The sequence below is a fragment of the Mytilus californianus genome, unplaced genomic scaffold, assembly GCF_021869535.1.
Source record: "Mytilus californianus isolate M0D057914Y unplaced genomic scaffold, xbMytCali1.0.p SCAF_2, whole genome shotgun sequence".
NCBI classification, from domain to species: Eukaryota; Metazoa; Mollusca; class Bivalvia; order Mytilida; family Mytilidae; genus Mytilus; species Mytilus californianus.
The window spans coordinates 44940655-44967128 of NW_026262668.1; the positions used below are offsets into that span (position 1 = coordinate 44940655).

Sequence of the window (26474 nt, forward strand, 5' to 3'; positions counted from 1 at the left end):
ATTATTTCAGGCTGTTTGTTTATTTGCTTTATAATATTACATTTTCATTTGATTCATTCTATTCAGTATTGATTAATTGAACAAGAGTGACATTCGAGCTCCTTTATTTATTTGACGTTTGTATTAATTTTGAAATGTTATTTATTTTGGCTTACATTTTTGAAAGAACTTGCAAGGGCTGTATAGGTAGGTTACCCACCATGCATGGGCTGTATAGTCAGTCAAGGTCGTGAAAAACCTCCATAATGGTTTAAATAAAGATAACAAAAAAACCTCCATAGTGCTAAACTTAAATATATATACGATGAATTCACAACACTTCTTTAAATATATATCAGTGACCTGATTATACTAAAGTGGAAAAAGACGGTTTGAATTTCTTATAAAATGCCCATATGTGGTATCATTATGGCTATGTTAACTTGGTTAAGCATTAACGTATGATAAAGGTTTCTGGCTGAACGTAGTTAAAATGTTTTGATGTGATGAATGTTGTATCGAATATGTTTTTTCTTTCTTTTCATTAAATTGTTATTTGTTTTATTGCTTTGAGTATTATTTGAAGTGCCTTGGACTATACCCCATACACTGTATCCAGAAGCACTCCCCTCACAACCAAATGGTTTTAAGGAAATACTCGATATTTGAGAATGTCGACGGTATATATAGAAAGCCGTTGTATGATTTTCCTACCGTATAGCGTCTTCCTTGTTCACTTTAAAATTTTAATTATCTCACCGTAAATTGACATCTGAACTAATGTACTAAGATGTTCTTATTCTGTTTTACATACAATACTTACGTATATATACCTCTTAATCTTGAGACTTGGTTTAGCCGTTATGTACTATGATAGCCTTTAATTAATTTATCTATATTATATGTACGATGTAGTTTTTGTTTCACGTTAAAAATCTTAGTTTAACAAACAAATAACATTCCAGATACTACAGTTAAACTATTCCGAGATCGAAAAGGTCTTATCATCTATGCAGCTCTACACTGTAAAAATGGTGTTTAGATCCTAAACACATTTCTAAGCACATCTTTTGTGCACTTTTTTTACATGGTTAGATCTAAACGTGTCTCAGTACAATGTGTTTAGGATTGTGCTTAGAATCGTGTTTAGCTTAGAAAAAAGTGTTTAATTTCTAAACACTTTCATTTTTAAACACATTAAAAGTGTTTAAATTCAAGACATGTTTAGATATTATGTGCTTACTGAGAAATGTGTTTAGAAATTAAACACAATCCTAAACACGTTTAGATCTAAACATGTAATACAAGTGTTTAATTTCTAAGCACGACTTTTACAGTGTACAGATATTGGCGATGGATGAATTTCACTACATTATGTCGTGCAAATTTGTTAACATAGAAAGAGAAAAATATTTACCACATTATTGTAAAGGAATTGCAAACATTATTAAATTTAATAATGTATTCTCATCTGAAAATGTTGTTGAACTAGAAAAATTGTGTAGATTTATATGATACATATCAGTGAAAGTCTGTCCTCCTGGTTAGAGGAACTGTATTACTATTATATTGTTATTCATTTTTCACAAATGCGAAACAAAATATGTTTTAGATATGAACTGTTATTTTCTCTGTAGCTATGTACTAGTTTATGAGAATAAAATCATTCATAAATTCATATAAAATATTCAAAAACTGAATAACAAATTTAGAGCATTAGCCTCGAGCAAACACGATCATCACGTTAATTTGTTGGAATCAAAAGTAAAATTCAAATAAAATTAATTGGTGTTTCCTTTCTAAAAGTATAAGCATTTATTCTTATTACAATTGTCCATTAAACAATTAATAGCGATATATTACGTATTAAATATTAGCAGAACGTTGTAGCATAATGTCATTTTGTGGTTTTCAGACATATCTCTAAATGGTTCTGTAACGTGTTGATGCTCATTGTTAACTTTAGTGGTCGATAGAATTGGTCGCTAGCTTGATTGGTCGCTGAAATTGGTCGCTAGCTTGAGTCTGGTTACTTTCAACCATGTGTTATTTCATTCATTATGTTGAAGGATCATATAGATTATTGATTTTTTATTCGTTATGAACACGAGAGGGTAACATTGAAAAAATTGTTAACCCCTGAGCCTTATGTTCCAGTAGTAATACGGTATGTTATCCTTTCATTTAGCTTGCATTTAAACATATAATAATATTTTCTTGTACATTATTACCTACCTGTTACTCGATTATCAGTTTAAGATCCTTTTACCGACCTTTTTAGTTAAGCCAATTGCAACTGATCTTTGAAGTTTGTTCTTATGTTGTGCTGTTACACCACTGTCCCGGGTTAGCGGGAGGATTGAGCGCTCACAAACATGTTTAATCCCTCCACATTCTTTATGTGCCTTTCCCAATCCAGGAGCCTGTAGTTCAGTGGTTGTCGTTGGTTCATGCCTGTCATACTTTTTTTTCGAAAATTGTTTTTTTTATAAAGTAAGCCGTTAGTTTTTTCGTTTGAATTGGTTCACATTTTTCATGTGCCTTTTATAGCTGACTTTATTGTATGTATTTTCTCTCTCTTTGTTGAAGGCCCTGCGGTGGCCTACAATTGCTTACATCCACTTCATTTGAACTTTAATGGATAGTTCTCATTGGCAATCATACCACATCTCCTAATGTTCAATACAACATCCTTATTGAATATGAAGGAACAATTTGAAATCTAAAATACGCAGTATAGGATCATAGGCAAATAAATCGGAAAACTGATTAACATCTATTCTGTTACTTTTGATTTTTCTCGATCGTGTACTGTCCTCTGAAATATTTATTTGGACATCGATTGTTCAGTATCTTGACTTATTCAAGGGAGATAACTCTTTACATCAGTTATGTGAGTTTAATATCTTACTAGGTTCAACTGTGCTTTTTAAGCGGTCAGTAGAAACAATTTTTAAATTGTGGACATCTCACAGCACATTTTTAATCCCGCCGTATGTTTGCGCCTGTCCCAAGTTAGGAACCTCTAGCTTTTATTAGTCTTGTGTGGTTTTTTAAAAATTTTGGTTCATTTTTATGTTTCGGACTTTAGTGTGGCGTCCATTTTGCTGAACAGGTATACATTATTTGTCTAGGGGCCAGCTGAAGCCCTCCTCCCCTGGATGCAGGATTTTTTTGCTTCGTTGAAGACCCATTGGAGGCCTTGGGCTGTTTTTAGCTGCTCTTTGGTCGGGTTTTTGTTGTAATTTTTGACACATTCCGTTTCTATCGTATATACAAGTCTAAATTGAAAACAACGTTCAAACCTATGATTGCGTTGGATAAAAACTGAAATTTTTATACGTGTGCATGCAAAACAATATATATATATATGTATGTATATTTATGTATTCAAATCCGTTTATTTTGATTGTTTATAATTTTTTGAGTCATAAGACTTGTGTCTGCTTATATAACATTTAAGACTTAATATGTTAAATGCAAATTATGATATATGTCGGTGAAAGTTTCTGAAGTTCTAGGAAAACATACCAAAAACAACACCGAAATAAATGTGACCTTGTAACGATGAAAGCTGTAATAATTTTTCGACGTTTTTCACTACCTACACGGTGATACTTTAGTTTATACATATAAAACGAAGAAATTTTTTTATTAACACCAATTTTAAATTCTACGCAATTATACATACATTTAATTCAAAGGATTCATGCAACAATATTTAAGAAAATAAAAGAGATGAATGATTATTCCCCAATTCTTAATTCAAGTTTAACGTACCGAAGATGTACGCAAACATGATCTTGTAAAAGTCTGTGACATGACCCATCTATTGTTAACCTTTAATGTTTGTAGTATTACATTCATATTTTTTTTGTAGTATAGAAACTATGGTATCATTCATCATTTACAAAGCATTTTGAAAAATAATTAGTAATAAGCCACCTACAATATGCAAATTAATATCATAACCAAAACAAGGACAACTAATTCAAGGTGACCATATTACAATCATAATTTTGACAGGAAAATGAAATGTGTAGTTTTCTAATCGATGGACCACAAAGAAGAACAAGGCAATGATTGTAATTTATTTCCTTAGATATTCCCCTTTCCAATCCTAATTTGTTATTCGTAAAAATTTCTTATAGGATTGACAATGACCTGCAAGGTTTTAAGTATGCAAATGTATTAATTGTTTCGGTCAATGGATGATAGCTCATTATCTTCCAATATCTCTCTTGTTAATGTTCCGGACCATATGAGTATTTGGACCATACGCGTATTGTCATGACCATATGCGTATATACCCATATATAGTCCGACAATACGCGTATGGTGCGGGTAATTAATACAACGATGAACATTGAACAGTAATTGCGTAAGGCATAACCATTAAAAGGTGTCATGAATTAAGAGTTTCTAAAAATGAAATTTTGACGTAGATAATAATTTGGTAATCACTGTCACGTGATTCATGAAATAAAAAGAATTTTACTCACAAGTTAAAATTATAGTAGAGCATTTTTGCATAGTCATTATTAATTTGTCTTTACGAAACACAATATGTCGACTCCGAAAATAACTAAATGAACTGCTAAGCAAGAAGTCAAAAGTTTTACATATTAGCAATTTGAGCATTGAACCCTCCTTTTTTTCTTTATTTTTGTTTTTCAATTTGTTTTTATGTAAATTAGAATTTCTTAAACACTTCAAATTATTTGTAGTTGTTCAATTTGACCATGCTCCTCTTTATACGATTTACAATTACAGTAGTTTATACGTACTGCCCCTCTATCATTATGTAGAAACCACTGTAAGATCGTATGAATAAGAGTATGAACATATGCATCAGTCTACTGAAAATAAGTAGAAGTTAAAAGAAATTAAAGAAAATCTAATCTAAACGCCGGGGAAAAAGAAAAAAATGTCCATGCCCCAAACACCTGTGGTTTCACGTACGGACGAAACTGACGACAGGATACATTTATAAATAACTGATTACTGCTGCATATTTAGATACATCTTTAAATCATTTGTTACAGTTACCAATTTCTGAAGGCCTTTCATAAATATTAAAGATGAAAAAGAGATGAAAAAGAGCAAAACATTTTTTCTAGACATAAAATTAACGGTTAGGGGGTGACCATTTGATATTCTTGAAGGGGAGGGGGATTTTTTGGCGGATTGACAATTCTTTTTCATCTGTTGCTTATATCTTATCTGCGATTTCCCTGCGCGAAAATTAATTTTTGCCTTTGAACACAACTGTTTCCTGCATTTTGTGTTTCAGAATATTCCTTTTTTAACCTGTATTATTCAATGTTATTCATTTTCAGCTCTTAACAGACCAGGATATTCATTTTCAACCTCCCCTCCCCCCGAAAATCAAATGGTATTCCCATAAGAATGACCTTTATCGGCAAACGATAAGTGAGCCTAAAATTTATTGTCAATCGTCATATCTTATTTTTTTGAGATACCGTGAGTGTCAAACGGAGTAATTTCTATTTTGTTTTTTACCGTTAATTGTTATGTTGAGTACACCAATCCCACCCTCAAATATGTAAATGATATTCAAAACATTAACCCCATACACAGGATTTTAAAAAGAGGAAGAGGGGCTGGGAAGCAAACGTTTGGAGTGCTACTTGTAAAAAGTCTATGCATTTATCATACATGTATCTCCACAATTACTGGACATCATAAACGTTCCCCTAAAATTTTGATGTTACAAAAAAAATGCCTGACGACAATTAGGAAAAGTTTCGAAGATTCCCAAAATAAGGACTATCAAAATTTTAATAGTCGTGATGTTATTTACTAAAGATAACAAAAATGTTATAAATGTTTCAACATTTGTAGCGTACTCAGTGGCGGATCCAGGGAGGCGGGTGTTCCAGGGGTTGAAACCCCCCTTTTTGACAACTTATGCTTTTGTATGGGGACATATGGTTGGAATATCCCCTTTTTATATGACTTGCATGTGTTGGAACCCCCTTTTAAAGTTGACTGGATCCGCGCCTGGTACATTATTTGTCTTCTGTCAGGTAAGATAACTGCATTGGTTATCTTATATATAATTTATTTATTTTTCATATATCTTAAAAAACACATGTTAAGATTTTCTTCTTGTTCTTATCGCTGAGGTCAAAGAAAAGCAATAACGATGTTCCTCAAGTATTTAAGCATATATGTAAGCCATAAATAAGTCTGGTAAATTATGTCTTGGCGGACACAAATTCCTAGTATAAAAAGTCCAGTGTAACATTATTTACTTGTAATCACCAAAAGAAACATTAAAATAATAGCCAAAGCCACCTAAGGTCAGCTTTGCCTCAGGCAGTTGGCCGATTAACAGACAACTGAGATAATGATAGTATATTTCCCTCGGCAATGCAATTTTGGTAAACTTTTATGTCAAATTAATAAACTGTAGTAATGTCATAAAAACGCGAAAGTTCCATAGTGTGCACCATACAGTTTTCTATGAAAGTGTAAAACCAAATATTTCTCATTTCTTAATGAGTACAATATAATCTGTTAACCGAGAATAAAATATTATATCCATGCATATCTTTGAAATATAATAAAACAATGTACAGGGGGATTATATAGGATAAGAACTAATAAGCAATGAACGTAAAGTACAACGACCGGAATAAGGGGTGAAAATGTGGACTGCCACTGGAAACTGAGGGTATGTTGGATAGGGGCAGACATTTTGCCTTGCAATATGCCACCTACGAACTCATCGAAGAGTTTTTTCAAGGGTTCTTTAACAACAAGAGAGTGTGGCTGTTTCCTTTACGAGGCGTCGGGTTTAACGACCAATTCCTTCTACACATGACGGCATATATACATGTATATACATCCTTCACAGTCAAACAGACGTCCCTTATGAGCGTGGACTCTACTACGAGATGCATAAAATCCAGGTAGCCATTTCTAAAATCCCTTCGACCATTTGTTATATTGGCTGTTTAATGAAAAGTTATTCAATACAAAATAAGGAGATGTGGTACGATTTCCAATGAAACAACCATCCACGGAGTGCAAATAAAGGAAGTTGATGTAAGCAACTATTGGTCACCGTGCGGCCTTCAACAATGAGAAACACCAATACAGTAAAGTTAGCTATAAAGGGCCTCGACATGACAACATATGAAACAATAAAACAAGAAAACAACGACCTAATTATGAAATCAAGTTAAGAAAAAACAAATCTGCAGTCTCCCGACTTTAGACACAAACACAACGAATAAAGAACTTAAAACAATGGTGTAACAACACAGCATATGAACAAACCGAAAAATCAGTTTGTAACGGCTTAACGCAACAGATCGGTACGAAGCACAAAAGACTAACATAAAAAAGTCACAAAGTATCGATCTAAGAGTACTCGAAGTTACTAAAAGCTAGCTCAAAGCTAATTACAGCTAATAAATAAATCATGTTCTCCCAGTCTAAGTTTGAGTTCAATTCATGTCGCTCATAAATATGAACTTGAATCACAATTTAATAGACAGTGAATTCTTCAAACAAATTTTAATATTCTAAACTTACCATTTAGTCGCCTGGAGCGATAATAAACAAAATATAATTGTATAATAAATTTGAGATTTAAAAAAAAAAGAAAAAGTAGAATATTTATTTCAGATAAACTACGTGTATATACATTGAATCATGGGTCTTTCCATCTTTCGTTTTAGTCAATCATGGCTGTTTGTTTTTTTAAATGTCACTAGGGGACAACCATTTTATATTCTGAGAGGGGAGGGGGCAGGAGATTTTTTTCGGATTGATTTCCAACTTTTGCTACGCATGATTATTTTTTTCCGCTGATCTTGCAGCGCGAAAATTAATTTTCACTTTTGTATCCAATTGCTTCCTGCATTATGCGTTGCAGAATATTCTTTTTCGTCTTGTGTGAAATTATTAATTTTAAGTTCTAACAAGGCCAAGTTCTTCTTTTTAAAAATCCAACTGCACCTTCCCTCCTTCCACCACCGCAAAAATCAAATGGTCGTCCCCTTAGATTAAATCAGGCTGCTTGTTTTCTCTTTTTAATGTTTTCCCATTGTGTTATCACTGGACCTTTGTAGCTTACTACAAAGTATTAGTTTTGCTCTTTGTCAAAGCCTGTACATGTATACACCCTTGTTATTTTGGTCTTTGGTGGATATTTGTCCCTTTGGCAATCATACAACACCTCCATATTTTTATATCTATGAAAGTTATGTACAAGTTTACTATTTCCCTAACTCAATATATTCTTTATTTATGTTGTATATCAAATATACACCAACAAAAGCTATGCCACTAGCAAATTCTTTAACCAAAGACTGTTTTACTGTTATAATATCATGAAAATAAAAAATAAAACTTAATAGTTTTAAAAAACTGTTCACCTAAGATTATATTGCATGCTAAATCTTCTGAATGTTTTATGAGACATAAGAGTACGAATTAAATGATATATGCCGTTTTTAAACATTTTGATGTCATGAATATGATTTGCTTTTTAACACTAAATATATATGTATATTAATCTATTAATCAACGAAAATAGAACAAAAAAGTACACATTATTAACGCCTACATAAAAAGTTGAATGTATTAAAAAACACACACCAAAAAGCCAATACATCTGTTTAAAGTCTTCCACAGACCTCATAACGTTACAAAAGGTTAGCTGACAAACATTTTGACGAAGAATTATTTCGTTTTCTCATCGAATATAAGGAAATGTTAGAATAAATGATAAAACATTGGATACATGCTTTTCATACAAATTTGTTATGTTCTTCTCAATTACTATAGAGTACATGTCTACACTCTACCAAAGAATTCATTTTATCAATCAATGAAATGTTTTAATGATTGCCATTTAAATTTCTTAAATTTGTGCCGAATAACGATTTATATTTGGGTTGTCTGTAAAGCTTTACAAATTTGTGTTTCGAATATGAGGCGGCGAAAAATAGTTGGATTCAGTGTGTACGAGTATTTAGTAGGGATGATCAACAAGAACCAAAACAATTGATGAAGGTTTTGTTTTTTAAGGAAAACATTCCAAGTTTAAAGATTGATTTTTCTTTCATGGTGACACGAATTACATTTATACATCGCTAGTTGCCAATTTGATCTTTCCTTAACATAGAAAATAGCTATCTTGCCTTTGAAATTGAAAGGTCTCATACAATAGGGTTTGATCATCTGGCAATCTTATTAAAATATAGATATCTGATTTCGTTATGCTCAAATGAGCACACGAGTTCCGATAGATCTGAATTTTAATCCGATTGGTCATTTGGCTTCATGCCATTTTTCTAGTCAAAATTTTGTCCACACTATCACTATTCCATTACGAAATTGACGTAGTAACCAAACGTATTAGCACACGATTGTATATTCAGCACACGCAGGTTTTCAGGCTTCTGTCAGATTCTTGTTCATCTTTCTTATGCCAAATTTGGGTAATTGGTATGACATTTTATTTCAAACAATTTTACTAATTACGAGCATACACATACTCCGGACTATAATTTCTATATTGACAAAAACTTAACAGTTTACCAAAAATATTAACTTTTCGGCAACCTGATAGATAGAAATTAGAAGATGTTGTATGAGTGCCAATGAGACAACTATCCATCCAAGTCACAATGTGTAAAAAGTGAACAATTATAGGTCAAAGTACAGCCTTCAACACGGAGCCTTTGCTCACAACGAACAGCAAGCTATAGAGGGCCCCAAAAACACTAGTGTATAACAATTCAAACAGGAAAACCGTTGGTCTAATCTATATAAAAAACGAGAAACGATAAACACTTATGAACCGCATCAACAAACGACAACCACCGAACAACAGGTTCCCGACTTAGGACAGGTGCAAACAAATGCACGGTGCCTTTGTATAATTGCATGGCAATATTGGATCACATTGTATTTTTGACATATTGTATTTTTGACCAGTATTAATGCATTTCAGTACTGCAATATAAAAAAACCAAATTTTCTAATTAAACGCAATCATTTGCCTAAACCCTGAAAAGTGTATAATTATAGTAGTGTACTAGTAATTAAAAAAAAAACATATCACTTTGTTGCACTTAATATTTTCTTGTTTTATATGTAGACTTCCATATAAACCTTCATTCAGTCTTTAAATCAAATAAATGTCTGTTCTGAACTATTCTCAAATTCAACATTTTGATTTAAGACGTGTTGTCTGAATTTATATTTTACATGTACGTGAAATTAAGTAAATATGTTTTAACTTTGAATACATTAAAAAATATGTCTGTTTATTGAAAAAAAATCTTAAAATTATACAGAGAAATTTGTCTGCGGTAACAGGGTTTGACGTTTATAGACTCTGCACTATTATTTTGTCACCTTCAATAATGTGTGATATACTTTCGACAAGGTAAAGGAAACTTAAAATACTACGACATAGCTATACCTATGACCTGGAATATATTTTTTTCTTTCTATTTGTATTAATAGTTTTTGAAGGCCTCAGGGTTGATTAATATGTCATTGTTAAATGAGTTACCTTCGTTAAATAAAGAATTTTATTATTATTTATTTTATACTTTTGTCTATAGGTGCACATCCGTAAACGGTAAAATAAAACATTTTGAAGCAAGTAAAGTCTATACTAAATTTTGTATCTGTTATGACTTAGTGCAGTTGTATGATTCTCAGTCTATGTTGTTATGTGAAGTAAGGCGTTAAAACATGTGGAAACTTAAATCACGTTAAGGAGGTTATCAAGTTGGGGTGGTGGTGGTTTGGGGGTGGGGTGGTGGGGGGGGGGGGGGGGGGTGGGGGGGGGGGGGCTTGGTGGGGGAGTAGTTTAGATGCATGGGATGATAGCGCGAAGGGAATTTCCTACTTTTTTCTCTAAATTTAATTTATCAAATGAGTCGTGGTTATGTCAGCGGTGGGTAAATTGAAAAAAAAGAAGACGTAGACACTCTCCAAAACGGTAAAGGGTGTGAAGTTGTTGATACAAAACAAAATAGAATTGAAAAAATTGTACCCAATGGGCTTATAATAAATCATGCTCTTGCACTAGATGGGGAAAATAAACTTTTAAAGATCTGCTGGAGGACAAACAATCTCAGTCTCTTACTTGTGCAATAGCTTTACAATATTTGACTTCTTAATCCTTTACACCAATTCTAAACTTATATAAGCAGATTGAAAAACAATAATCCATAATTGTTTCATAAAAAGAAATACTAACGTAGATCAAAATATCTTGTTTGAGGAACGAACAAATCAAAATCAATATGTAGAAAAAAAACTGATTAAAAAAAGTTATCTGAAACTGCCATTAAGATATTTGATTGTTTGGTTAACAACATATTTGTTTCGTTTGGTGGACATGTATTTTATCTGACATTCTGCATTTTTATAGGAGCAACCTATTTTCCTCTTCTCATCGACTTTATTCAGTATTCCTATAAGGCAATTGCAGGGCTTCTAACGAAGAATGCCAAGTGGCTAGAATGAACTTTAACGTAATTTTCCAATATATAGATATTTCTTTTCACTGGAGAATATTTTTTTATTGGAATGTCTGTGTCCACGGATATGTTCCACTTGGCGCATCCACAATCCCGTCTTCCTTCTTTTACTCGATCGTGACATTACCTAATGAGACTTATAATTTTACTTGACATAAGCAACTCAACTGGCTTTACTTTATATATTTAAATATTGTGCATTTGATTACGCCTGCTGAATGCTTTTGTTAAATAGAGAAAATCATATGACTTTTTCAATATCACACCCGTATCAACCCGAGACACCAATATAACCACAAGAGCTCTGCTCGAGGGATTATATTGGTTGAAGGTTGGTACGGGTTGTGATATTGAAAAAACCCATATCATATACACTTTATTATATACTTCAAGTATTGGTAGATGTTTTCCCTCTTAAGTTGATGTTATACAGATTAGTGGTGGAAAAAGCCTTTACAAGCGTAACTGATATCGATGACGTGACGTCATAGAGTTGTAGGGGTTTGGTAAATCTTATGTAACCGTGACTTATATCGATATCATCACGGATGGTTGATACAGCACAATTGTCATTGATTGTATTACACATACAGTATACCTGTATTTACTACTAAGTATATAATAATATAAAATAAGGAGATGTGATTTGTTTGTCAATTAGAAAACTATCCAACAGAATTCAAATGAAGCGGGTTTCAGTAACTTTAGGTCTCAGTTCGGCCTTCAACAATGAGCAACACCCATGCCGTAAAGTTAACTATAAAAGGTCCTGACATGACAAAGTGGGAAACAATTCAAACGAAGAAACCAACAACCCAATGTATGACAAAACAATAAACGGACGAAAAATTAAAAAGGACAGACAGCAATAAACGACAAGAGAGTCGCGTGGGGGAAATAGATGCCCCTTTTTATAAAAACAAATTTGCGTTTTAATTTTTAAGTAGTAAACAAATTTTTGATACTTAAAATTATTTTGACTTATTTGATGTGTGATTGCTCTTATCCATACGATATTACAAAAGTGGTTTATATATGATGCCCCTCTTTTCTTAATTTCTACGTGGAGAAAGGAGGGATGCATCCCAAGCCAACTGTGACGATAACCACCGAACAACAGGTCCCTGGTCCAGGACAGGAACACACGACACGTGTCTGGGTCAAACATGTTTGTGAGTGCCAAACCGTTCCAAACCCGGGACAGTTTGTAATCAACAGCACAACATAAGAAGATAAGTTGGGAATGGCTTGACTCATCAGATCGACATGTCGCACACAAAACAACTAACATAAAGACAAAAGAAACAATGTACTGATCTTAGAGTTATTTATGTAAACTGTAAAATTTGTTGTTAACTATTTTAAAACGATTATATAATATTGTCAACCATAAATCTTTTCGGGGATTTTTTTTTTCAAATATACAAGACACATCTAATTCATTCACGTGTTTTTTTCCTTTATCAAGAGCCGATGACTATAGACTTGTGATTAATTTTTGGAATTTCCCCTATTTAAAAAATGTGTAAGACAATTCCATATCTGTTTTAATATTTATTTAAACACAGTGGTTAAATGCCAAATCTGAATTAATTATATGTTGTGTCGAGGCCTCAAGAATAAAACATGATAAGCATATATGTATAACCACATACTATACTCTTCATATATTCTTCCCGTTGTATATGTAGCTACACTACCATACAAGAGTAGGACTGTGTTTTTTCAATTTTTTTCGTGATGAAATTAACTGATATAGACCAGGGATATTCTTGGGTAATACTGTTTTGTAAGTAAAATGCGTTATTGTAATAATATTATTTAAGTAACACATAGCTGAGAAGAGGATAGAACAGATTGTATGACAGAGCAGAGTGTTATCCGAGGAAAAACCACTATGCTCTGTCATACTTTCAACCATGTGTTATTTCATTCATTATGTTGAAGGATCATAAAGATTATTGATTTTTATTTGGCAGTCTTTTATTGGTCATAAATACGAGCGGGTTACATTTAAAACAATGTTAACCACTAAGACTTATGTTCCCGTAGTAATACGGTATGTTACCCTCTTATTTAGCTTGCATTTTAACATGTAATAATAATTTCTCCTACATTATTAACTAACTGTTACTCGATTATCAGTTTAAGATCCTCGTACCGATCTTTTTAGTTAAGCCAATTGCAACTGATGTTTACATTTTGTGTTTATGTTGTGCTGTTACACCACTTTCCCGGGTAAGGGGAGGGTTGAGCGCTTACAAATAAGTTTAATCCCTCCACATTCTTTATGTGTCTGTCCCAATCCAGGAGCCTGTAGTGCAGTTGGTGTCGTTGATTCATGTCTGTCGTATTTGTTCTTCGTAAATGTTTTTGTTATAAAGCCCGTTAGTTTGCTCGTTTGAATTGTTTTACATTTTTCATGTCATGGCTTTTAATAGCCGACTTTATGGTATTGCTTTTTTCACATTGTTGAAGGCCCTGTTATGGCCTATTATTGCTTACATCCACTTCATTTTAACTTTGATGGATAGTTCTCATTTGCACTTATTGTTAGACCAAATTCTAATTGAATATAAAGGCACAATTTGAAATCTAAAATACGCAGAATAGGATTATAAGCAAATATAGCGGAAAACTGATTAACATCTGTACTGTTACCTTTGATTTGTCACGATTCTGTACCATCTCCTGAATGTTTATTTGGACATCAGTGGTTCAATACCTTAACTTTATCAAGGGAGATAACTCTTTACATCAGTTATATGTTATCAATATCTAGGTTTAACTGTGCTTTTTTAGCGGTCGTGAGAAACATTTTTTAAATTGTTGACATCTCACAACATATGTTTAACCCCGCCGTATTTTGCGCATGTCCCAAGCAAGGAACCTCTAGCTTTTGTTAGTCTTTTTTTTTTATTTTGGTTCATTTGTATGTTTCGGATTTTAGTGTGGCGTCCATTTCGCTGAAATAGTATACATTGTTTATTTAGTGGCAGCTGAAGCTTGCCTCAGGGTGGGTGATTTTTTCGCTGCGTTGAAGGCCCATTGGTAGCCGTGGGCTGTTTTCCGCTCTTTGGTCGGTTTTTTTTCCACATTCCCCGTTTCCACTCTCTTTCTACTTAAATAATCTATATGTTATTTAGAAGCTGGAAATATCAATCAATGGATAAACAGACAGAAAAATAACTTTAGAATTGACTTTATGTATCTATACATATATATATGTTTCTGTATGTATACAAATTCCTTTAATTTTATTGTTTATATTTTTTTGGGTCACAAGAATTATGTATTCTTATGGTTGTCGTTTGTTGCTGTATATCATATTAGTTTTTCGTTCATTATTTTGTACATAAATCAGGCTGCTGGTTTTCTCGTTTGAATTGTTATACATTTGTCATTTCGGGGCCATTTATAGCTGACTATGCGGTATGGCCGTACGGTGACCTATAGTTGTTAATTTCTGTGTCATTTTGTCTCTTGTGAAGAGTTGTCTCATTGGCAACCATATCACATCTACTTATTTTTATATTATATGACATTTAAGACTTAATATTATTAATGCAAATTATGATATATGTCGGTGACAGTTTGTGAAGTTCTCATCTGCAAATAGGAAAAATAGTTCCCTAAAGTATCAATAACTGGATATCCTTAGAATAGAGTCAATTTGTATAGACTGCACATAAAATTTGTGTAATATAATTTTTTTCAAACCTTCTCAGTACCTAGTCCATCATAGATTTTTAATATAGATTTTCATATTAATCAAACGAAAGTTATATCTACTAGCAACAATATGTAATTTTTAAGAAAAATCTATGACTTGTTTATGAAATTTGATGATTTTAAGACAATTTCCAAAAAACTGTCAACTCCAATTTTAAATTCTACGCCATTATACATTTAATTCAAGGGATTCATGCAGTAATATTTAAGAAAATAAAAGAGATAAAGGATTTTTCCACGATTTTTAGTTCAAGTTTAACGTACTGAAGTTTTACGTTAACGTGATATTGTAAAAATCTGTGACATTACCCATCTATTGTTAACCTTCAATGTTTATAGTATTACATTCATATTTTTTTCTAGTAGTGAAACTATGGTATCATTCTTCATTTACAAAGTTTTGTGAAAAAAACTATTATTAATAAGCCACCTACAATATACAAATTAATATCATAACCAAAACAAGGACAGGAAATTCAAGGTGACTACATTACAATCATAATTTTGACATGGAAATAAAATGTGTAGTTTTCTAATCAAAGAAGAACAAGGCAATGATTGAAATTTATTTACTTAAATATTCCCCTTTCCAATCCTAATTTGTTATTCGTAAAATTTTCTTAAAGGATTGACAATGACCTTTAAATTAAGTATGCCAATGTATTAATTGTTTCGGTCAACGGATGATAACTCATTAACTTCCAATATCTCTCTCTCTTGTTTATAAATAATTGATTACTACTGCATATATCGATACATCTTGAAATCATTTGTTATAGTTAAAAATGAGTGTATGTATTACTGAAACCCTTTCATAATCATTCATGATGAAAAAGAGCAAAACCTTTTTTTCTAGACATAAATTTAACGGTAAGGGGATGACCATTCGATATTCTTAGAAGGGAGGGGGACTTTTTTTGTGGATTGGCTATTCTTTTACATCTGTTGCTTATTTTTTATCCGCGGCTTCCCTGTGGTTTTGAACACAACTTTTTCCTGTATTTTGTGTTGCAGAATATTCATTGTTAACCTGTATTATTCAAGGTTATTCATTTTCATCTCTTACCAGACCAGGATATTCATTTTCAAAATCTCCCTCCCTCCCCGAAAATCAAATGGTCTACCCCTAAGAATGGCCTTTATCGTCAAAGATAAGTGAGCCTATAAAGATTTATTGTCATTCGGCATATCTTATTTTTGAGATACCGTTAGCGTCAAATGGATTAATATCTATTTTTTACCGTTAATTGTCATGTGGGGTACACCATTCCCACCCTGTAAATGATATTCAAAACATTAACCCCATACAAAGGTACGGATCCAGGATTTTGAAAAGGGGGAGAGGGCTGGCAAGCTAATGTTTGGAGTGATACTTGTAAAAGTCTATGTAATTATCATATATGTAACTCCACAATTACTGGACATCATGGACGTTACAAAAAACAGTTAGGAAAAGTTATTGTAACTTATGACGTCAACAGGTTCTCAGGTCAAGTGTCGAAGATTCTCAAAATAAGGACTATCAAAATTTTAACTGTCGGGATGTGATTTATTATAGATAACAAAAATGTCTAATAATTGTTTCAACATTTGTAGCGTACTCATACAGTGGCGGATCCAGGGAGGGTGTGTTCCGGGGTTTGGAACCCCCCTTTTTGTTTGACAACTTATGCTTTTGTATGAGGACATATTGTTGGAATCAACCCTTTGTATATGACTTGAATGTGTTGGAACCCCCCTTTTAAAAATGACGTGATCCGTGCCTGGTACTTTATTTGTCTTCAGTCAGGTATCGAATGACAGTTTTTGTAAGATAACTTCATTCGTTATCTTATATATTTTTTATTAATTTTTCATATGTCTTTAAATAAACTCATCATAGACACATGTTACAATTTTCGACTTGTTCTCAATTATTTAAGCATATATGTAAGCGATAAATTAGTCCTTGTAAATTAGGTCTGGGCGGACACAAATTACTAGAATTTCCAAGTCCAGTGTTACATAATTTTCTTTTAGTTACCAAAAGGGACATTAAAATAATAGCCAAAGCCACCTAAGGTCAGCTTTGCCTCAGCCAGTTGGCCGATTTACAGACTAATGAGATAATGATAGTATATTTCCCTCGGCAAGGCAATTTTGGTAAACTTTTATATCAAATTAATAAATTGTAGTAATGTCATAAAAGCCAGAAAGTTCTATAGTGTGCACAATACTACTTTCTATGACAATGTAAAACCAAATATAGCTTATTTCTAAATGATTAAAATGTAATCTATTAAATTCATATGAAACGAGGTTCTTGTAATTTTAATATTATCGAAATTATTAAACCAATGCATGTAAATATACTAAAATTAGTCCTGTATACACGTTTTTTTTATATTTATTACGAATCTATAACGTATAATCGACAAATATTATTTCATTCAGTGACTGTTGATCGCAATCAAATTAACTTTTGAGTTTGTGGCATAAATTTACCGAATCGTGACATTGATAAACAATCAACACAGAGCATGTGCAGCACGTGACTAATAAGTGAATTGATAAGTCATGATTTTGTTTTATATTTTCCATGCGTTCCCATTTGTTTATTAAACTTTTCCTTAAAAGTTGTAAAATGATTTGTTGTATCAAATTTGTTCTTTAAGAATCAGTTTTTACTATTTACCTTCCAGTGCACGTTTGTTTACATTCTTTCATCACGGTTTTCTCCTCGCACTTCCGCTGTGCGTTGGCCGAAATTCTAACGAGAGGTTTCGTAGTTAAGGTCACTGCATACGGTAAAATATCGGCGAATTAGTGTACGGGAAGACAATAATTTAATAGCAGTACATTTATGAAGATTTTGATAATATAAGATATTTTCTTTTACAAGAAAGTTTACGTACACTTGTTTTATAGTAAAACTTAGCCATTCAAGTATATAAAACATATTTAACTGTATTTAATGATAATACATAACATATATAAAGTTTGAGACTGAACACGAATGCGGCCACTTCCATTTTAGATAAAAAACATCTGAAAAGTGACGTTTTATGGCTGTTTGATAGATTTATATTTAAGCTTGATTTTGAGCGTCTTTAATGACCAAATCAGTTTAAATCTTTAACATAAACTAATTGAATCGACTGAAGTAGACACTTAGGTGTTTAAGAAATGTCAAAATTTTTCATCAGATGTATTTCGAATTTAGGCCGAAATTAGCCCTTACCGGACCTTCTCCTTGAAGTTTCATATGACTTTAACCGAGAATAAAATATAATTTCCATGTATAGCTTTGAAATATAATTAAAAATTGAATCAGGGCATTATGCAGGGCGAGAACAAATAAATGTTAAATCTTAAAGTTGAGTAAAGTAGAATGACCGGATTTAGGGGTCAAAATGTGTACTGCCACTGGAAACTGAGGGTATATTGGATGGAACAGAAATGTTGCCTTACAAAAGTCTATTTACGAGCCCATCGAAGATTTGTTTCAAGTGTTCTTTAACACCAAGAGACTAACGGTGACTCTTTCCTTATGCGAGGCGATATAACGTCCCAATTCCTACCGGACATGACAACATATTTATACATCATGCACAGTCAAACAGACGTCCCTCTTTATCGTGGTTTATACTACAGGATGAATAAAATCCATGTAACAATTTCAAAAATTCAGTCGACAATTTGTAATATGGGCTGTCTATTAAAAAGTTATTCAATATAAAACAAGGAGATGTGGTAAGATTGCCAATGAGATAACCATCCACGGAGTCCAAATGACGGACGTGGATGTAAGCACCTTTTGGTCACCGTACGGTCTTCAACAATTAGCAACACCTATATCGATAGTCAGCTATAAAGGGCCCTTACATTACAAAATATAAAGCAAAATAAAAACGAGAACCAATGACTTGATTATGACATAAAGCCAATTACAACTAATTAATAAATCATGTTCTCTCAGACTTAGTTCAATTTAAGTTCATATCACTCATAAATATGAACTTGAATCGCAATTAATTAAACAGAAATTTTTTCCAACTAATTTTAATATTCTAAACTTATCATTGAGTCGCCAGAAGCGATAATAAACAAAATATAATTGTATAATAAATTGGAGATTAAAAAATATATCAAAAGTACAATATTCATTTCAGATAAACTACGTGTTTAAAATGGAATTATGGGTCTTTCCATTTTATGGTCTTGTTTGGGGGAGGGGGTATGTCCTTCATGTCTTTATTCTTTAATATTTATGTCATTTTTCTCTATTTTTGATTTTTTGGTCCATTATTCTCTTTTTATTATATATTTAGTACCCCAGTATTCTGTATTCATTATTTGTTTTACCCTTTATTCTGTATTCTGTAAACCCCGTCCAGAAATTTGATTTAATCAGGCAATTTGTTTTCTCTTTCTTTTAAAGGGGCAGTAGCTGTCATATTGAACCAAATTGGCTGCTAAAAAGCGAATTATTATTTTACTATTTCCCTTTCATTACTTAATGAACAAAAAAAAATCATATTTTAATTTTTTTTAAATCTCGTAGCGATTGCCCCTTTAAATGTTTCCCATTGTGTTATCCCTGGACCTTTATAGCTGGACAATTGTCTCTTTTGCAATTATACAACACCTCGATATTTTTATATCTATGAAAGTTATGTACAAGTTAACTATTTCCTAATCTCATTGTATTCCCTATTAATGTTTATATACGACAACAATTGCTACAATTGACACATGCAAATTTTTTAACCAAAGACTGTTTTACTGTTCTAATATCATGAAATGAAAAATAAAACTTAAACATGTTTAAAAAACTGTTCACCTAAGATAATATTGTATGCTAAGACTTCTGCATGTTTTTTTAGACAAAAGAGTACGAATTAAATGATATATGTCTTTTTTAATTATTTTTATGTCAGGAAAATGATTTGCTTGTGTAACACTAAATATTTATGTATATTTTAAAAACTGTAAATCAACGAAAAAAAAAAAAAAAGTACACATTATTATTGACTGCGCAAAATATTTGAATGTATTAAAAGAAACACACACCAAATAAAACAACACATCTGTGTAAGCCTCCCATAGACCACATCATAACGTTACAAAAGGTTAGCTGACAAAACATTTGACGAAGAGTTATTTCATTTTCTCATTGAATATAAGGAAATGTTAGAGTAAAGAAGACATTGGATACATGCTTTTCATACAAATATGTTTTGTTCTTCTAAAATACTAAACAGCCAAATGTGGTGCAGGATCTGCTTACCCTTCCGGGGCACCTGAGATCTTCCAGTTTTTGGTGGGGTTCGTGTTGCTCAGTCTTGAGTTTTCTATGTTATGTTATGTGTACTATTGTTAGTCTGTTGGTCTTTTTCTTTTTTAGCCATGGCGTTGTCAGTTTATTTTCGACTTATGAGTTTAAATGTCCCTTTGGTATCTTTCGCCTCTCTTTTAATGTCTACAATCTACCAAATATTTCATTTTATCAATCAATAAATGATCTTTTCTATTTTGACTTGCATTGCTTAAATTGTAGCTGGATAACGATTTACATAGACAGTTATAGTCGGGTTGTCTGTAAAGCTTTACAAATTTGTGTTTTGATTCTGAGGTGGCGAAACATACTCGACTCGATGTATTGAGCAGGGAATCAGCAAGAACCAATTTAAAACATTTGATATAGTTTTTAAAAAGTAAATCATATCAAATTTAAAGATTTGTTAATCTTTCACAGTGACACGAAAAACATAGAGCCTTGAAAAATTGAATAATCTCATACAAGAGGGTTTAGTTGGGGTTTCCAAAATAGAGAATAAGAGCCCAATGCTACCGAAAAATAGATAAAAAAAAAAATAAAGAATACAGACAAAAAAGGCCAAAAAAAGAAATAAAGAATAGAAAATATTGGGGTGCTTAAATATAAAAAAGAAGGGAATAATGGGTAAAATTTATAAAGAATAGAGAAAATGGCTTTAAAATTTAAAGAATATAGAATTGAAGGACCCCCATTCAGACCCTCATACAATGGGTTGGATCAGTTTCAGTAAAGTTCAATACTGCGTTTTGAAAAAAGAACTTTGTTTAATAAAAGGCGACCAATTGGCTAAACCCTAAAAAGTGTTTAATTCAGTAATTCAAAAGGTAAAACATAACCTTCGCGTTACCACACTTAATGTTTTCTTCTTGTATATGTAGACTTCCTTATAAACCTTCATTCAGTCTTTAAATCAAATTAACGAGTATTTTTAACTATTCTCAAATTCCACTTTTTGATTTAAGACATGCTGTCTGTATTTATATATTACATATGCATTGAATTTATTTAAATATGTTTTAACTTTGAATTCATTTACATATATGTCTGTTTTCTGTATAAAAGTTTATTGAAAAAAAATCTCAAAATTATACAGAGAATTCTGCGGTAACAGGGTTTGACGTTTATAGACTTTGCACTATTATTTTGTCACCTTCAATAATATGTGACAAACATATTGACAAGGTAAATGACACACACAAAAAAAACAACAAAAATAACATATTGAGCTGACATAGTTATACTTTTGCCGATGGATGCACTTTTGTAAACGGTAAAATAAAACATTTTATACAAGTCAGGTTTGCACTAAATTCTGTATCTGTTATGACGAAGTGCAGTTGTAAGATTTTCAGTCTATGTTGTCAGGTGAAGTAAGGCTTTTTAGACATGTGCAGACTTAATTCTTGTTATAGGTAATCAATGAGGGAATGGAGTAGTTAAGATGCACGAGTTGATAGCACGAAGGAATTTTGTTCCCTTTTTCTATAATCATAATTTATCAAATGAGTCGTGGGTTATGCCAGCATTTGGTAAATTGAGAAAAAGAAGACGAATGGGTAGAGGGTGTGAGGTAACTGATACAAAATTAGAATATAATTTTTTTTTTAAATCTTGCATCAGATGCGGAAAATAAAATTTTCAAAGATCTGCTCGAGAACAAATATCTGAGTTTCTTTCTTTCCTTGTGTAATAGTATAAAAGCATTTGACTTCTTGATCATTTTCACCAATATTCCTCATTCTAACCTTTTGTAGTCATGTTGAAAGAATAAGTCCAACCTTGTTTCATGAAAAGAATTGCCAACGTGGATAAACATATCTCATTTTAGGAAGGGACTTATCATTATTCGGAAAAAAACAACAACTCTGATTCGAACAAATAGATCTCTGAAACTGCCATCCTCAAGATGCTTGATTATTTGGTTGATAACATATTCATTACGTTTGGTGGACGTGGTTTTTAACAGACAGTGGGCATTCTAATAGGAAACAACTATGCAACTCTTCTCATCGGCTTGTTTCTTTATTCGTATGAGGCAGATGTCATATAGGGCTTCTCAAAAAAGAATGACAAGATGCAAGAAAGAACTTAAACATAACTTTCCAATATACAGAAATGTCCTCTCACTGGAGAACAGTGACCACGGATATGTTCCACTTGGCTCAGCAACAATCCCGCCTCCTTTTACTCGAAAGTGACATTACCGAATGCCACTTATAGTTTTGCTTGACATAAGTAACACAATGGGATTTATTATCTATAGCACAGGACTGATATCCCTTCAAGAGTTTATAAAAATATTTAATTATATTTTTCTGCGTAGGTTTTTATGGACTGTTCTTTGTCTGTTCGTCTGTTCGTCTTCTTTTCTTTTCACCATCTGGCATCATAGTGTTGTCCGGTTTTTTCTCGACTTTATTGTTTTATTGGTCACGTTCTTCTAACCATGTAACTTTTAGACTATAGAACACATCAAAACAGTATTATTAAATCTAGAATCTATAGTTCTTCCATGTAAAATAATTTCATTCTTCCGTATGAACGATAATTTTACACTGCTTTCTTTACATTTTATGACAATCTTTCTCATTTTGGTATCATCTTCATTACAAAAATTTCTATGCTACAAAAACACTATTTCTTACAGTTTTGATTAATGCATTTACCAATAAAAACTATTAACAAATAAAAGTATCAATAATTTCTTTCAGAGATACCAGACTTATATAACTAAGGATGTAAGTTGTTGGTTCAAATCAATGTTTGGGAAACATTTGCTGCATCAAAATGGTTACTAAAAAATCACATTTATTTATTTAAAACCATTTCTAAAATTTAGGTAGAGTTTGCCTTACATTGTATGTCACTCACCCTGAGTGATAAATTAGGTATATCAAAGTATTGATATAATAAAATGGTCAAAACTATTGTTCTAAGTTTTATAACAATATGGAGATTTTTTTTGTTGAAATATGGTTGGTCATTATATGAGTACATTTTTGTACATGGATTTTGAAATTAATATGTTTTAACGTTTTATTCTAATGTGCAGATTAACGCTGTCGTAAAAATAATGCAACATTATTATTATTTTTTTTTTTGCAGTTTGCACAATTAATTATTCAATTGTTGCTGGCGCTATGAAGTCTATTGGAGTTTTGTATACAGAATTGTTAGATTATTACGACGCTGGCACTGGAAATACAGCCTGGATATCCGGAGTTAACATATTTGTTGCCCTTGCACTAGGTGAGTTACTTAGCATGTAAAATAAAAAGTTGAAAATACTGTCGATTATTTTTATTTCTGCTGATCATACTTTTTGTTTTTTTTCTATAGATTTAGCGGAAGACTGTCTCGTCCTTTGTAGAAATCTAATGAATCACACTATTTCACACGCAATGTAATAAGATGTGAATTCCAAAAAAATCCAACGATATGTTACAGTACAGACAATAAAAGTCCGTCTAACGGAATAGGATCAACACGTTTGACTTCTTCACCCTAACACTAGTATTCCTATTTCTAAACTTAAAATAAAATTGAAAAATGTAGTCCAGCTTGCTTTCATCAAAAAGTCAATGTAAACACAAATAGCTTGTTTCAATCAGGAAGAAACATATTATACTTTTAGAAAATATTCTAACTCCCACAATAAATCATTTGAAATTGACATTATCAAGATACATACTACTTTGATTAGTAGTTTGACATTAACTTAGGATGCAACTCCCTAAGACAACGTTGACCTCAGATGGATGTGGCTGTTGCGTTTAGGTCCTTTTGAAATTTGCTCTCAAATGTTTCTGTTTATGGTTTTCCAAACTATTGATCCTTAACGAACCTGAAATACGTGTCATGCTACTGAAATATGTCTCGTACGTGTTAACATTTAGTCGACACAGACCACAATTCTTTCAATAGATATATATTTACTGGGAACATCAAACTCACTGGCAGTTCCAGTTCCAGTCTAATGATGGAAAGGATTGATTGATTGATTGACTGTTGGTGATTTCATCTTCAACACTATTGTATATATCGTGGCGGTCATATTTTATTGGTGGAGGAAGCCGGAGTGCCCTGAGAGAACCACCGACATAAGGCAGTAAAACTGGCAATCCTAGTAAATAAAGATTCGAACCCACCTGCCACGCGCGGGTTTCTTACTAACAATCTCCGTGTTGACAGGCTATTGATTAAGTAGATGAACTACTTGGACCATTCGGCCACCGTGCACCGCCCTCTCCCTCCCTTATATGTTATTTTGTAATTTAAGAAATAAAATTTTGTATTTGTATAACAATCTGAATCTGAAGTATTCCGATAAAACACGAAGATGTCTGATGATAGAACTTTTTTCAAGACAATGTACCGTCTCTTTTATTGATTAGATATAAGAAGATGTGGTATGAGTGCCAATGAGACAACTCTCCATCCAAGTCAAAATTTATAAAAGTAAACCATTATAGGTCACAGTACGGTCTTCAACACGGAGCCTTGGCTCACACCGAACAGTAAGCTATAAAGGGCCCCAAAAGATTACTAGTGTAAAACCATTCAAACGGGAAAACCAACGGTCTAATCTATATAAAAAACGAGAAACGAGAAACACTTATGAACCACATCAACAAACGACAACTACTGAACATCAGATTCCTGACTTAGGACAGGTGCAAACAAATGCAGCGGGTTTAAACGTTTTAATGGTACCAAACCTTCACACTTTTTCCGAAACAATAGTGTAACATCACAACATAGAAAAACACACTATAAAATATCAACTGAAATAGCTTAACTCAATCAAAGGACATATTAACACCATTGAACATACACTGAACAAATAAATTTGACCTATGACACAATGTAAATACAAAATAAATAAACTAAGGGAAGAATAATAAAAGTAACATGTTATATCGGTAAGAAATGTTAAATAATTAAAGAAAAACAATATGCTCGAACAAAAATATCATCCATTTGCAATAACTTTAAACACAGGTAAATGAAAATAATTTTGTTGTTAGGTATACCTGTACAGTACCAATAGAGAAAGGAAATATTTTTACAAAATAAATAAACAGCTTTTTATTTTAATTGTTATTGCGTACATTTTTTGTTCATATTACCCCACTTAGGTATGTTTTTTTTTTAATTTTCAGCACCATTTGCAAACTTTTTTGGAGAAAGATATACATATCGAGCAGTTATGATTACTGGGAGCTGTCTCATTTTGATAGGTCACACTTCCAGTGCATTTGTACCTAACATAGAGACTCTCTACTTTACATATGGAATAGTTACAGGTTAGACTTACATAAATTAATCGTTGTTATTAACAATTTTCTGTTTCAATTGCCAGTACTAAAAACCCCTCAAAACAATGACAATAAACCCCCCAAAATATTGAAAAGAAAGAAAAAAAGAACCCTCCAACGATAACTTCAATATGGCTCTCACAAAAATCTACTTGCCACCACAAATACGGTACTTTGACAAAAATTAACCTATGGTTAGACTGTTTCATATTCATATATTTATCATTATGAACAATATGATTATTGTATTGTTTTGCGTATCCTGAGTTCACTATTTTCAGAGATGCTTGTAACTAATAATCAATTTGTCGTAAACGACATAGGAAGTAATATCTACCTTAACAAAAGACTAAGAATTTAACATATGTAAAAAAAGGGAGAAAATACCAAGAGAGCAATCAAACAGCATTTGTTGAAGAAAACAGACAAAGAACAGCAAAAAAAAACACTACACAGAAAAACTAAAGATTGAACAACAGGGACTGTGTAGTTATTTACCATGACTCATTGGTACATTCTGAAAAAGTTTCAGCTGATATACAAATCACAAGCTTTAAAAACCCCAGGGATTAGGCATACTTATTA

At 32.2% G+C, this 26474-nt stretch overlaps 1 protein-coding gene across 2 annotated transcripts in view; it reads left to right on the top strand.

The window, feature by feature from the left end:
- LOC127727987 (monocarboxylate transporter 13-like) overlaps positions 1-26474 on the top strand; it is a 68908-nt gene that overhangs the window by 38983 nt on the left and 3451 nt on the right. Inside the window, exons 1-3 of one of the 2 annotated variants that reach the window (XM_052235135.1) lie at positions 13212-13308; positions 23677-23820; positions 25734-25877. In XM_052235135.1, the coding sequence (XP_052091095.1) occupies positions 13260-13308; positions 23677-23820; positions 25734-25877 (337 nt within the window). In that variant the 5' untranslated portion in view covers positions 13212-13259. Of the gene's footprint in view, positions 1-13211; positions 13309-23676; positions 23821-25733; positions 25878-26474 lie in introns of those variants that run through there. The other variant, XM_052235136.1, reaches the window with a different exon arrangement.